The 13,943-nt window shown below is 36.8% G+C and overlaps 1 protein-coding gene across 1 annotated transcript in view; it reads right to left on the minus strand.

The window, feature by feature from the left end:
* Positions 1-13,943, minus strand: part of LOC149563837 (cycloartenol-C-24-methyltransferase-like) — a 184,589-nt gene that overhangs the window by 150,844 nt on the left and 19,802 nt on the right. Inside the window, exon 2 of the mRNA XM_089828251.1 lies at positions 3,728-3,791. Coding sequence (XP_089684377.1) covers positions 3,728-3,791 — 64 coding nt within the window. The remainder of the gene's footprint in view (positions 1-3,727; positions 3,792-13,943) is intronic.

Consider the following 13,943-nt stretch of genomic DNA (forward strand, 5'->3'; position numbering starts at 1 on the left):
TGTAGAGCTAAGGGTCAACCAAGATTCAGGGAAAACTACCAGACAATGGATCATATCTTTACACTATGGACTATTATTGAGGAGGCTCGATGCCACTCAAAGAAAGTCTACTATTGTTTTGTGGATTTTTGTAAGGCTTTTGATTCCATCCCCAGAGCGGCCCTTTTTTAGAGATTGGGAGATATTGGTATTTTTGAGATCTTACTGATGGCTATCATGAGGTTATATGAGATAGTGATTGGTAGACTCAGGACCATAGAGGGCCTCTTTGATCCTATCCAGAGCACCATTGGGGTGAAGCAAGGTTGCCCTCTCTTTCCCACCCTCTCTTTCCCACTTTGTTCGGGTTCTACATTGATGAGCTCGAGGCTTTTCTCAGTGACTCCTAGCTTCTGGGTGATGGTTGTCATCTATACCAGGTTTTGATCTACATCCTTCTCTTTGCTAATGATGTGGTTCTTCTTGCTTCTTCTCTTGAGGGTCTTTAGAGGCTTTTGGATAGACTTGCATCTTTTTGTGACATGAGACAGCTGGCCGTGAACCTTGAGAAGACTTGTGTTATGGTCTTCAATGGTCTAAAGACCTCACATCTCCATTTTCACTTCCAGGGTTGGGAAGTTGAGATTACATCATCTTACACATACCTTGGGGTTAAGTTTTCTAGATCTTGTTTCAGCTTGAGATCAACTGTTTAGCGTCGGATCAATAAAGGATTGGGTTCCCTTGCCATGCTTGAGAGACAATGCTTTAGACACCACTTTCACAACATATTGTCTAAGCTATCCCTCCTGGATTCATTAGTAAGACCCACAATGCTTTATGGTTCGATGGTTTGGGGTCCTTCCCTTTTAGACTTAGATTGGGCCATGATTGAGCATACCCAGACTCTACTCCTCTATCGGATTATCAGATGTCATAGATCTACCCTCGAAAGTATTATTTTGGTTGAGTTTGGAGCTCACCCATTCAGGCTTGTAGCCATTTTTTACCTAATCTAGTTTCTCCACTGTCTTTGTGGCTTTGTAGACTTGACTGAAGGCCAACACAAATACCCTTACTTAGCCTGCTACTCCTTAGTTGATTTTGCAGACTCCGATCCAACCACTAGAGCCCACTGTTGGTATGCTCAGGCTACTATCCTGTTGAGTTTAGTTGGGATTGACATTAACCATCTCCCTCCCTACCAGTTCTCATTGGATGCTATTGCTCATCTACTCCCCTCTCAAAAAGAGTTGAACAAGCATGTCAGACTTGACATTTATAGGCAGTATATCATACAGACCTGGGTGGATCCTCCAAGGATGGCTTTCTACGCCAAGCACTTCTTAGATATTCAGGATGGGATTATTGTACACCCTGAGTACTTACACAGATACTAGACACATGCCCTACGTATCTCCCTTGGCTCCTTCAGGGTGGGCTTGTACAGGCTCCGAATCTAGGTCGATCACCATATTGCTAGAGAGGATCGGGTGTGTACACTTTGTACCTTAGCAAAGGTAGAATTTGAGATCCATTTCCTTTTCAGATGCCCCATATACTACGAGATTAGAGGGAGATTTTATTGTCTGTTTAGAGATTGCAGATCCCTCTCAGATTTTTTCAGGTATATAGATCAATGTTGCTTTGTGCTCTATCTCTGTGAGTCCTTACAACTTTGTGACCATACTTTACAGCTATCATTTCCCAGGAGTCAGACCCAGACACAACTTATTACAACCTTCTCGCCCTTAGCTCCGGATCAGGGTGTGAAGTGACCATACAATTTCCCTAACACGAGCCATTCCAAATCTATGAGACCTCGTAGGGGACCTCTTTGCCAACGACACTCCTCTCGTAGCACTCTACTTCATCACAGGGCCTCTGGTAGCCACACAGATCAGTTGTTGTTGGACTTTTTCCTTGTGAGGACGGATACCTAATATTTTATGTGATGTCTCCTACTTTCTTCTTCATTTGTTGTGCTTGTTCTTTTGTGGACACCGTTTGGTGCTCTGTTTGTTTGCTTTCTTCTTGGTGTAAGCTTCTAGTCCCATAGACCTATGCTGTGATCTTTTGTTGGACATTAATAAAATTATCTTATCTTATCTTTTAGATTTCATTTTAAATATAAATATTTATTTTAATTCTTATTTGACACATCTTTTTGTAATTTCAAGTTATAATTGAAATAAAACAATTAAAAATTGATTTGAGTACTACAAATAGTATCTTCAAAATTTGACCTTTCTTTAAAATAAAAAAATCTAAATTAAGAAAAATAATAAATGAGATTCAATTTGTAATTTGTCTATATTTTATTTATTTTTTATAAGAATTTTGTAACAATGTAGTTTGAAACGGAAGACCATATGGTGAAACAAAAGAGCATCATCTCTATAGAACCAACAACTAAGGCCTACACCCCAGTGGGCCACTCTCTATGATGTCAACAATTGAGAGCATTAGTATTCCATTTATGAAAAATACTTCATGCTTGTCGAATGGAATCGTGATTATATCTTATTTGGCTACCTTGTTTTCTAAATTTAAATCTTATTCCCAAATTACTTGTGGCTAGAGTTCGATGAAATTAGTAGAATCTATGGCATTTGTAGAGAGATTTATATAAAATGGTGAACAATATTCCCAAGAAATCCGCAAGCACTAGAAAATATTTCGAGTATCTAAAGTGTAGACTAGATTATGTTCCATTATGGTATGTTAGTATTTGGTGGCGTGAGCTATTAAAGTACTAGGATTTGTTTTTATGTTTTTTAATTTTTTATCCTAATGGACGTTTCTTTCAATTCTTTCAAGCTCATCAACATTTTCATCAATTTCTTAACATAACATTCATTTCTTTACCTTGTCTTCTACTTTAATTGCTTCTCATCCTCACTAAAGCCAATTCTAATTTTTCTCATCCTCACTAAAGCCAATTCTAATTTTTCTTTAGTTATTGACTACACTCAATCTCACGATTTTGAATTTTATCCTTGAAAGAACCACAAATTCTTCATACTTTTCATTATCATAATTTGAAGATTTTTTTGAAAAATTAAGAATCTAAATATGATTGTAAATTCTTTCTTCCAATGTAGATTACCAATACAAGGATTTGCCTCTTTTGAAGAGTACTATGTACTAAAATTTGACGTGACTAATTCTTACCATTCAACATTTTTTCACTATTTAATATTTAATTAGTTTTTTCAAGGTTGGACACATCTATGTGATGGTGGATTTTATTTTGTGTTGTTTTATTTTATAAAGAATTGTGTGCTTTTGAGTTTCATCTAGGGTGTGTTCATTTTTCTAATAATTGATAATCCATTATTAGGATTTCGTCATGGGCTCATAGTTACTATGAACCAATTATAGGTCAACAATAATGAATCAATTATAGGTCAACAATAATGTGATCATGTGATTTTGAAGGCTCCTATAATCACATTAAAGAATTTTAATGGTGATTAAAAAATTAGAATATTTTTATTGATTTTAGTTGTTCTTGATTCATAGTCCTTATAAAATATAAATTTGACATGAAATTGTTTGTGCTATTTCACCCCAATTCATGGATACAACCTCTCATTTTATCTCTTCTCCATAACATGTTTAACAAGTTTAATATGAAAAATTCATAATAAAAATACAAGAATAAACATTTATACAATAATTACTTTTGAAATTGGAAATAAATTAAAGTAAGAAATAAATAAAACAAAATTTATTAAATGTGTACCATGTCTATGCATTCAGCTTTTCTTATCTCATCATCACCATCATACGTGTGATACTTTTCATACCTGCAAATTTTTAGTTCACATCATTAAAAAAAAAAATTCTATAGACTTCAAAATAACAACATAAAATTTGAATAAAACCACTTAGTAAAGTCACTTCTATTATAAGTATGACAAATAAATTTATCCTCGCAACCTATGACTAAACCATTTGACCAACTAGGGTGTAGTAATGTCAACCTCCCCACTTTCATAAATAGTATATATTCCTTATTTTCCAACTAGCATTTAATAAGGCCAATCTCCTCCCATTCATGAATAGTTAACAAAATTCTTGTAGGGTTCAGTTGGTTTAAATATTGTAATGTCCCCGTTTTGGAGGAGTTAATTATTTATAAAGTTATCAAATAAATAAATATTAAAAGGTAACTTTATATTTAATTAATTTAATAAAGTGACTTGAATTATAAAATATTTTATAAAGTCACTTAATAAAATAATGTTCTAGAGGTTGCTGGAAGAAGCGGAGAAACAATTAATAAAATAATATTCCTTCTAGAAGGTGACTTAAGAAAAGTTCAAGAAGGAGGCCGACCTATTGAGGAAAAAGAATAAATAGGCATTGAGGGCTCATTGTCTATCATCCAGATTTATTGTTGATATTTGTTGATGTGCATTGTGGAGCCTAGGATTTCTATAGTAATCACAATTGGCCATTAAGAATGAAAACTCTCAATTGGTACACAATTTTGAGGGTGTGAAAGATCACTTGAATTATTGCAGTTGGGAGAAAGATACTTCAGTCTTCTATTTGTGCTACATTGAGAAAAAATATTCGAGTGCAATAGATGATGTATTATTGTACTTATCTGAATAAAGGGTTGCTTCTTAATCTATTCACAAGGGAGCTTCAAGCCAACCAAGTTTCATTGCATATAGTCCATCATTTCATAACTTTTAGTTACAGTTGTAGGAGTGCATTTTCATACCAGCATATCATATATTTGAATTTCTTGTTAATGCCAAGAGTCTTTTCTTATGGATGAGCATTGCATTGGATTAGTGTGTTGAAATAAGAGACATTGATTTGTTGATCATTTGTAGTTGTCATTGAGCAATTCTTTATCATCATTTTAAGATCAGATTTGAGCAAGTTCACTACAGTGGTATCAAACCAGTTTCCTGCCAGCCTGATAGGTTTTATGCAGCCACCATTCAATTTAGTTTACAAAAGTAAAAAAACAAAAGGCTCTATTTACATAGGGAACCAACACAACTAAGAACATGGCTGAGAGAGACTCTCAAAGCCCATCCAGAATGATGCGAGATGATGAGGCTTTACAACATTAGGATAGGCTTCTACAGTCAATAGAGGCAAGTACACAAGAAATTATGGTTATGATGCAACATTTGATTGGGGAAAATAGGATAAATAATCATAATAATGAACAAGATTATTGGAGCATAGTAGGATCACAACATAGGACATGGTCTGGAATAGCTAATAGACCCACACGTCCTACATTCAGGGAAGAAACTCCAACACTCACACTTGATGCTATGGCAACAAATATTGTAGATGAACTCCAACAAGTGAGGAATGAGTGGGATTCATTACCAACATATGTACTGGACGGATGGACATTTGATAGGTACCTTAACTATAGAGTTGCTAGGCAGAAGTAGGTAGACAAACATAGTGAGTTGCAATAGGTCACCAACAAGTTGGCATTACCCACATTTGATGGTAGTGGGAAAATGACTGCTCGTGCCTGGATTCATAATGTGGATACTTTCCTATCTCTGAAGACTATGATAGAATTTGAAGCACTCAAGTATACCACTTTACACTTAGATGGAGCAACTCATGACTAGTGGACACATGACATGATCACATTGCAACACAATTAGATAACCACTCATCAGGAGTTCATGGATAGATTGATAGAAAGGTTTGATAAAAAAAATCTCGAAGTTTATTTTTAGGAGTTAGCCCAGTTGAGACAGTCAAGGGGCTTAGAACAATTCATCAATGACTTCTAGGAGCTTGCAGTGATGGTGCCTGACATTTCAAAATGAAGGCTAGTCATTTTATTCACAGAGGGATTAACTGAACGACTCAAGGGCTCGGTAAAGGCCTTTGATCCTCCTATATTATAGGAATCCATGAAGAAAGCCAACAGTATGGAACTTGTAGCTCCAGCAAACTGGTTTAGTTTGAATGGTTCTTCATCATTTAGAGATAACAAAGGGGAATTCAACAAGGGTAAAAAGAAGGTTAGTAACTCGAAAGGCAATTCAGCTGCACCTTTGGATAAGGAAATGCTTATTGACTTGTGTAGGAAGAAGCTATGTTTCTTTTGCAAAGGTCCCTATGAGTTTGGTCATGACTATTGTATGAGGCCTAAGGGGAAGGCTAACTGGGTGATGTGGGCTTATTACGAGGGTTCAGATTTAGACAACTCAGAGCACCATGATGAGGATCCTAATGAGGCAGAGGGTGAATAGGAGGTAGATAGTGCTGACAAAAAAGAGGCTCCAGATCTACATTTATAGGAGGCACATCTGTCTAGTATTCAAAAAGAGGGATCTTTCAAACTTTGGGGAGTCTTAGTGGGATAGAAGGTTATTACTCTATTGGATATAGGTGCCACGCATAATTTCATTGATGCACAATTTTTGGAGAGGCATGGACTCATTACTGAAGAGTTTGAGGGATTGAGAGTCAAGGTAGCTGATGGATATACTCTTCATTGTGATAGGATGGTGCGAGATTTACCTTTGGGCTTGAACAACTATGAGTTCAAGGTAGACTATCATGTGGTCAACATGGGTGACATGGACATAGTAATTGGGATGCAATGGCTACATTCTTTGAAGGAGGTTACCTTGAGACTGGAGGATATGGAGATACAATTCAAGGTGGATCACAGGACTCATGTGCTGAAGGCTATCCGTAATGGTGATGTTAGGACTATCTCATTTAGGCAGTTGGAGAGATTAGCTAGGCATAATAATATAGAGTGGGCGACAATAAATGCCTTGATGCCTACCTAGGAGGAGTAGCATAAGGCTGAATATCATCTAGATATTCAGAAATTGAGAATCAAGTATGAGAAGGTATTCAATGAGATTCCACCAGGCAGGCCACTAGAAAGAGGCATTGAGCACATTATTGAGCTAGAGGAAGGCACTAAGCCTATCATGATTACACCATACCAGCACCCAAAATGACTCAAAGATGAGATCGACAGGACCATCAAGGAGTTGCTAGCAATGGGACACATTTGACCAAGTAAGTCACCTTTTGCGTCTTCTGTTGTTTTGGTAAAAAAGAAGGATAGCACTCTACATATGTGTATTGATTACAGGGTGTTGAATAAGAGAACTATAAAGAATAGGTATCCCATCCCACGCATCAATGAGTTGATAGATGAATTGCATGGGGCTTGTTATTTCACAAAAAATGATTTGAGATCAAGCTATCACTAGATCAGAGTTCGAGAGAAGGTTATTGAGAAAACTAGTTTCAGATATCATTATGGGCACTTCGAGTTTGTAGTCATGCCCTTTGGTTTGACTAATGCACTTGCCACCTTTCAGTCCACTATGAACAAGGTCTTCCACCATTAGTTGAGAAAATTTCTGTTGGTGTTCTTTGATGATATTTTGATCTATAGTAGGACATGGCAGGAACATTTAGAGCACTTGGAGACAATATTGAGCATTTTATAGAGGGACTCCTTGTATGCCAAGGAGTCCAAATGTGGGTTGGGAATAATAGAGCTGTTGTATCTTGGACACATCATTAGTGCAAAGGGAGTGTAGATGGATCCTAAAAAGATCCATGCTATTGTTGATTGGCCACCACTAGAGAACCATACATAGTTGAGGGGGTTCCTTGGTCTATGTGGATTCTATCGCAAGTTTGTCAGTGGCTACTGACGACATGCAACACCCATGACATATTTGCTGAAGAAAGGGGCATTTGTGTGGACTCAGGAGGCACATGACTGTTTTATGTGGTTCAAGGAAATAATGACTACATGCCATTTATTAGCATTGCCTAATTTTATGGAGCCATTTGAGCTTCAATGTGATGCTTCTAGAGAGGGAGTTGGTGTTGTACTCATGCAAGAGAAGCATCCTATAGCTTATGAGAGCAGGAAACTCAGAGGGCCTGAGAGATCATTCAGCATATATGATAAGGAGATGTTGGCCATCATGCATGCCTTGGCCAAATTCAGACATTATCATGTGGGCAACAAATTTTGTATTAAAACTGATCATAACAGTTTGAGGCACTTTTTGGGACAACGAGACCTAAATGATCATCAGTAGAAGTGGGTGAGTAAGTTATAGGCCTATGATTTTGATATCACATATGTTAAGGGGACATAGAATGTTGTTGCAAATGCTTTATCCTGCAGGCCACACCTCACTTCTATGATTCAGATATCAAAGGATTGGCGACATTGATGTACCAAAATATGCCAGAGACACATGGGCCTCTGATATAGTAGAGGGAACAACGATTGACACCAAGTACACTCTTGTAGATGATCTGATCATTTATAAGAATAGGATTTACTTAGTCCCAGGATCGAAAGTGAAGCAGTTGATTTTGAGAGCACTCCATGATTCACCTATAGAAGGCCATCCCGGGTATTTCAAGACTTACAACTTAGTATGGCAGTGGATCATGTGGAAGGGGCTTAAGGCTGATGTTTTCTAGTATGTGCATGAGTGTCTTGTTTGCCAATAGAACAAACAAGAGCACACTTATCCAACAGGGCTCCAACAACCACTTCCTATTCCTGACAGGAAGTGGGAGTGCATCTCCATGGATTTTATCACGAGCTTGCCCAAGGCCTAAGGACACAATTGTATCTATGTGGTGGTGGATAGGTTGACAAAATATGCTCACTTCTTCCCTATCGCTACTACATACTCAGCAGCTCAGGTGGCATAGGTCTTCTTCAGGGAGGTTTTTAGATTACATGGTTTGCCTCAAAACATTGTGAGTGATAGGACATCCGCTTCATGAGTCACTTCTGGCAGGAGATATTCTAGTTGTGTGTCATAGAGCTTACACTTGGCACTAGTTATCACCCATAGACTAATGGTTAGATAGAGATTGTGAACAAATGGGTGGAAGGGTATTTGAGGAATTATGTGGCAGATCAGCCCAGCAAGCTTGGGTCAGATGGATATATCTTTGTGAGTATTTCTACAATACTACATACCATATGACTATACAAATTGCACCCTTAATGGCACTTTATGATTATGAGGCACCTAGTTTCTTAGATTTGTTGTTGGGAGATAGCCAGGTACCCCATGCAGGTGAACTATTACAGGAGAGTAAGGATATAGTTGCTAGTCTCAGGGACAACATTGCTAGAGCTCAGAACCAACAAAAGCAGTATGCAAAAAGGAAGAGGACTGAGTGTAGTTTTGAGGTAGTTGATATGGTTTACCTCATGTTGCATCCATATAGGCAGTCCACTCTTAAGAAGAGTGGTGTAGAGAAACTCAAGCCACATTATTATGGACCATTCAGGATCATCAGGTGAGTTGGTGAGGTAGCTTATGAGTTGGAGCTTCCTGCAAATAGTAGAGTGCACAATGTGTTTCATGTATCACGCCTCAAAAAGGCATTGGGTCAGAATGTGGTGCCTTCTGCAATATTACCTCCCTTGGATGATGAGGGGAAATTGATCTTAGTGCCAAAATCCATTCTGGATAATAGAGAGAAGCAGCTTCAAAGGAGATTAATTAGAGAGTATCTGGTTAAGTGGAAAGATTTACCTGTTGAAGATGCTACTTGGGAGGGAGAAGTGATTTTGCAGCATCTAGCATTGAGATTGCTTGAGGCCAAGCAATTTTAGGAGGGGCAGATTGTAATGTCCCCATTTTGGAGGATTTAATTATTTATAAAGTTATCAAATAAATAAATATTAAAAGGTAACTTTATATTTAATTAATTAAATAAAGTGACTTGAATTATTAAATATTTTATAAATTCACTTAATAAAATAATGTTCTAGAGGTTGTTGGAAGCAGAGAAACAATTAATAAAATAATATTCCTTCTAGAAGGTGACTTAAGAAAAGTTCAAGAAGGAGGCTGACCTATTGAGAAAAAAGAATAAATAGGCATTGAGGGCTCATTGTCTATCATCTAGATTTATTGTTGATATTTGTTGATGTGCATTGTGGAGCCTAGGGTTTCTACAGTAGTCAAAATTGGCCTTTGAGAACAAAAACTCTCAATTGGTACACAATTTTGAGGGTGTGAAAGATCAATTGAATTATTGCAGTTGGGAGGAAGATGTCTTCTATTTGTACTACATTGAGAAAAAATATTTGAGTACAATAGCTAATGTATTATTGTACTTATCTGAATAAAGGGTTGCTTCTTCATCTATTCACAAGGGAGCTTCAAACCAACTAGGTTTCATTGCATATAGTCCATCATTTCATAACTTTTAGTTACAACTGTAGCAGTGCATTTTCATACCAACATATCATATATTTGAATCTTGTCAATGCCAAGAGTCTTGTCTTATGGATGAGCATTGTATTGGATCATTGTGTTGAAATAAGAGACACCGATTTGCTGATCATTTGGAGTTGTCATTGAGCAATTCTTTATCATCATTTTAAGATTAGATTTGAGCAGGTTCACTACAAATATCAAATTCAGTTTGTGTTTAGTGATCCATTTATATGTATAATTATATCATTGTACTTTATCTAGTGTGACTACATTAGAGTCTTCAATTACTAATAAGGCACACTTCTAGGTAGAATTTACTAAAATAAATTTGATCTATATTTTAAAAAAAATGATTCTAAGAATATTATTAAAAAAATCCGAATAAGAATCATTCATGATGGTTTTTATTGGTAAGCATGATGTAAATATATATAAATGGAGACACAAAGCACCAAGTTCTTGACATTAGTATGTTTAGTTTAAAGTTGATAAAAATAGAGATGAAGATAGAGGTGGAGAGAAAGATGGAGAGAACTAGGTAGATACCACATAGAAGCATGATAAAACCTCCATGTAAGACAAATAGGTTTACACAAGGTAATTGGATTTTTGAATTGATAATAAAATCATAGCTATCATATTTTTAAAAGAATGAAAAATCTATTCAAAACTATGGGTGTGAAATTACCACTTCACAAAAATTAAGAAAGAACAACCTATGAAGTTCATATGTAGGAAATAAACTATTACAATAAAAACTCTAGACAAATCAATGGGGGTGAGAAACAACTAAACAAAATGAGATATAATTAGATTAAATTGATTGTGGTAGATCATGGCTTGCTTTAAAATCAATGCAATATTAACTTTGAGTGTTGTGATGTAATAGGTAAATACTAACTAAAATTTTGAATAAATACTTAGATGAAGAGCTAGTAGTTTAACTCAATATATAACACAACTTCCAACAAAATGCTATCATTAGATTATTCTTTGGATTGACTCTTTTGTCAATTTCATTTATATAATAGAGACCTAAATGTGAAGGGACTAATATGTTGGCGGGAATTTAGTGCCTTGCCAAATTTGGTAAGAGATTTAGTGAACCAAGAAATCAAGCATGATGAATCCTAGTTGGAGAATTATTTTAATTTTTTGTGACCTATTGCCAAGTAGGTGGAAAGGAAAAAGTTATGAAGGATAGATGGAAAGTAGTAATGGAAAAGGTACTTGCGATAATAAATTTGCATGGCCCAAAAAAGAATTTTTTTTGAAGTTTGAGATGCAAGGTGTTTTAATGATTTTCTTATGTGTGTTCTTGTACACTGGAATGAGTAAAAGTTCAAATTTTAAATGGTTTGAGAGTATTGGGAATGATGGAAAAGATTGGGGGAGAGATAGAGGCGGTTGACATGTGACATTAATTTCTACAAGGGATGCTACTATTATTATTAACAATAATGGCCTTTATGTTTGCTTAAGGGTTATTATTTTTTTTCCTAAGTGTGAAGTCATTCTTAGGAAGTGCTTCTGGGTTTCGAAGGAGAAGAGAGTTTTAGGGAAAATTGCAAAGATCGGTGGCGACCTTTTGCAAATCAAGCCTCCCATGATAGAGGAGAATTCTAGTAACTCACTAGTGTGGTACATACTGAAGGAAGGTGGTTTCATTCTGTTTATGGAGGCATTAAATGGGTATGTTGAAAATTGTTCCTTATAGTTTGTTAATTCCTGGGAGGGCTGAAGAGTTACGATTAATGGCATCTCGTTTCATATCTCTGAGGAAGTAATCTCTTTAGCGACAAGATTGTCTATGAGGGGAAGGAAATGGAAGAAGGTGAGAAGGGTGGCTGATGAAGCGAGTCTGCAATGCTTTTTCTTGGATGGGGAGGAACATATTTGACATAGAGGTGGATTGATGTGAGAGAAGCTCCCCAAGCCATGGAATGAGGTTTGTTTGATGTTGATGAAGTACATAACTCTAGAAGGAAGGTATGGTGTCTGTTATTACTACCACTTTCCCCTCATAAACCATTTTTGTCACCATGACTTTATTTCCATTTCGTTCTTTCTGTTGCATGATTTAGTGGACACAGTTACTGATGTAAAAGAAAAAATGAGGAAGGATGTCAATTTTACCATTTTGCATCAAGGGTTGATGTTCTAGCTATATCAATTTCACCTTGCTTTGGTCCCCTTAGGATTATTGAGATTGATATTCTTGCCCATCCCAACCCCTGGCCCCAATTGATCCCCCTTAAGATCATGGGTCCTAGAGCCCCTACCCCACAACCATTGCCTAGCGAGTCCCCTGTTGAGTTGAAGCCCACCCCCTCAAGAAAAAAAGGGAGACTGGATAAAGGGAAAGAGAAATAATTGGAGGAATCAGAGGACGAGGGGAGAGGGGGTAGGAGGAGGTTAGGGAGGATTGCAAAATCCAATGCTAAAAGAAAATTGAGAGTTGGGGCCTCGCAAGAGGAGTTTTCAGATTCAAAGGATATGAGCTATCCTATTAAACAAAGGATGAAAGAGAAGGTGTCAAATTTTGGTGAAGGGAAAATGGAGGAGGAGGAAGAGGAGGTTTCAAATTCCTCATGATCTAGCTCGGGAGAAGGGATTAAGGAGAAGAAGGAGATGACACATGTCTGAGCCAACATTTGGGTGGGGTGTGTGGACTTAACCCAGGACCAGTTCCCTAAAACTATGGATAGAGTGCCCTCCCCTATAATGATTTCCTCCCCTGTTAGGGTTTCTCCAAGGATAATGCTAACCCCTTGATTGTGCAAGATGTTACTATGGTGTAGGCAGACAACTTTCTTTGCGACAAGTAGGAGGTCACTGTGGAGATCAAGAAGATGGCTGGAAATGATGTGTGGGAAAGAATTCATGTGCTGGAAGAAAGAATGCACCTTTTGACAAAGTTTACTATCAAGGTGACACATGCAGCTGCTACCATGCTTCACCTACTTAAAGATCAGGAGGGTGACCTACCAAAGGAGGACTCCAAAATGTTGCTTGACCTCTTGGCAGAAGATTGGGTTAATATCTTCCTAGGGAGGAAGGAGGCTAAGAAGCCTTAAGGGTTCTCTCCTTCTGGTTTTTCATGTTGTTTTTCTGTTGGTTGTTGAACTTCGCTAGGTTTAAGGCTTTTATGTCTTTGTTTTTATGTTTCCCTAGCTTTTTCAGTTCTAATATAGGTAGTATGTATGTCATGCCTGTTGATACTCTTTTAGTTAAGTTTCTGAACTATGTTTCTATATTTTAAGTGGTAGGGGGTAGTTTTGGTTGTTAGTAATTTGTTGGTAGTTCGCCAATTTGACTATTTAAGGGCCACCCCCCTAGTTTTGGCTACTTTTAATTCAAAAATAGAGGTTTCAATGATCTACCACCATATTCCACAAGTAGAAGTCTTTTGAACCATGAAAAAGGGTTGAAAGAATGACCTCACTCTTCCTCCCTTCGACCACCCTTCAATTCTAATGAAGTGGGACAATGTTTTGCCTATGATCTAATCTAGGTCAAATAGCTTTTGGTATAGTTTTATCTTGACTAAAAACATACCTTTAATTTGCCTACTAAATAATTTTTCACATTTTTTATTAATATAAATTAAATTAAGTTGTTGTAAGTACCTTTCAAACATTTTGTTAAAAAATGAAGGAGATATTAAATTCATTTCTTGTAGTCAAACCCCTAGCTCATTCAATAAAATCAAAA

The sequence above is a fragment of the Cupressus sempervirens genome, chromosome 4 (assembly GCF_028749045.1).
Source record: "Cupressus sempervirens isolate cs-2001-9-10 chromosome 4, ASM2874904v1, whole genome shotgun sequence".
In the NCBI taxonomy this organism is placed as follows: Eukaryota; Viridiplantae; Streptophyta; class Pinopsida; order Cupressales; family Cupressaceae; genus Cupressus; species Cupressus sempervirens.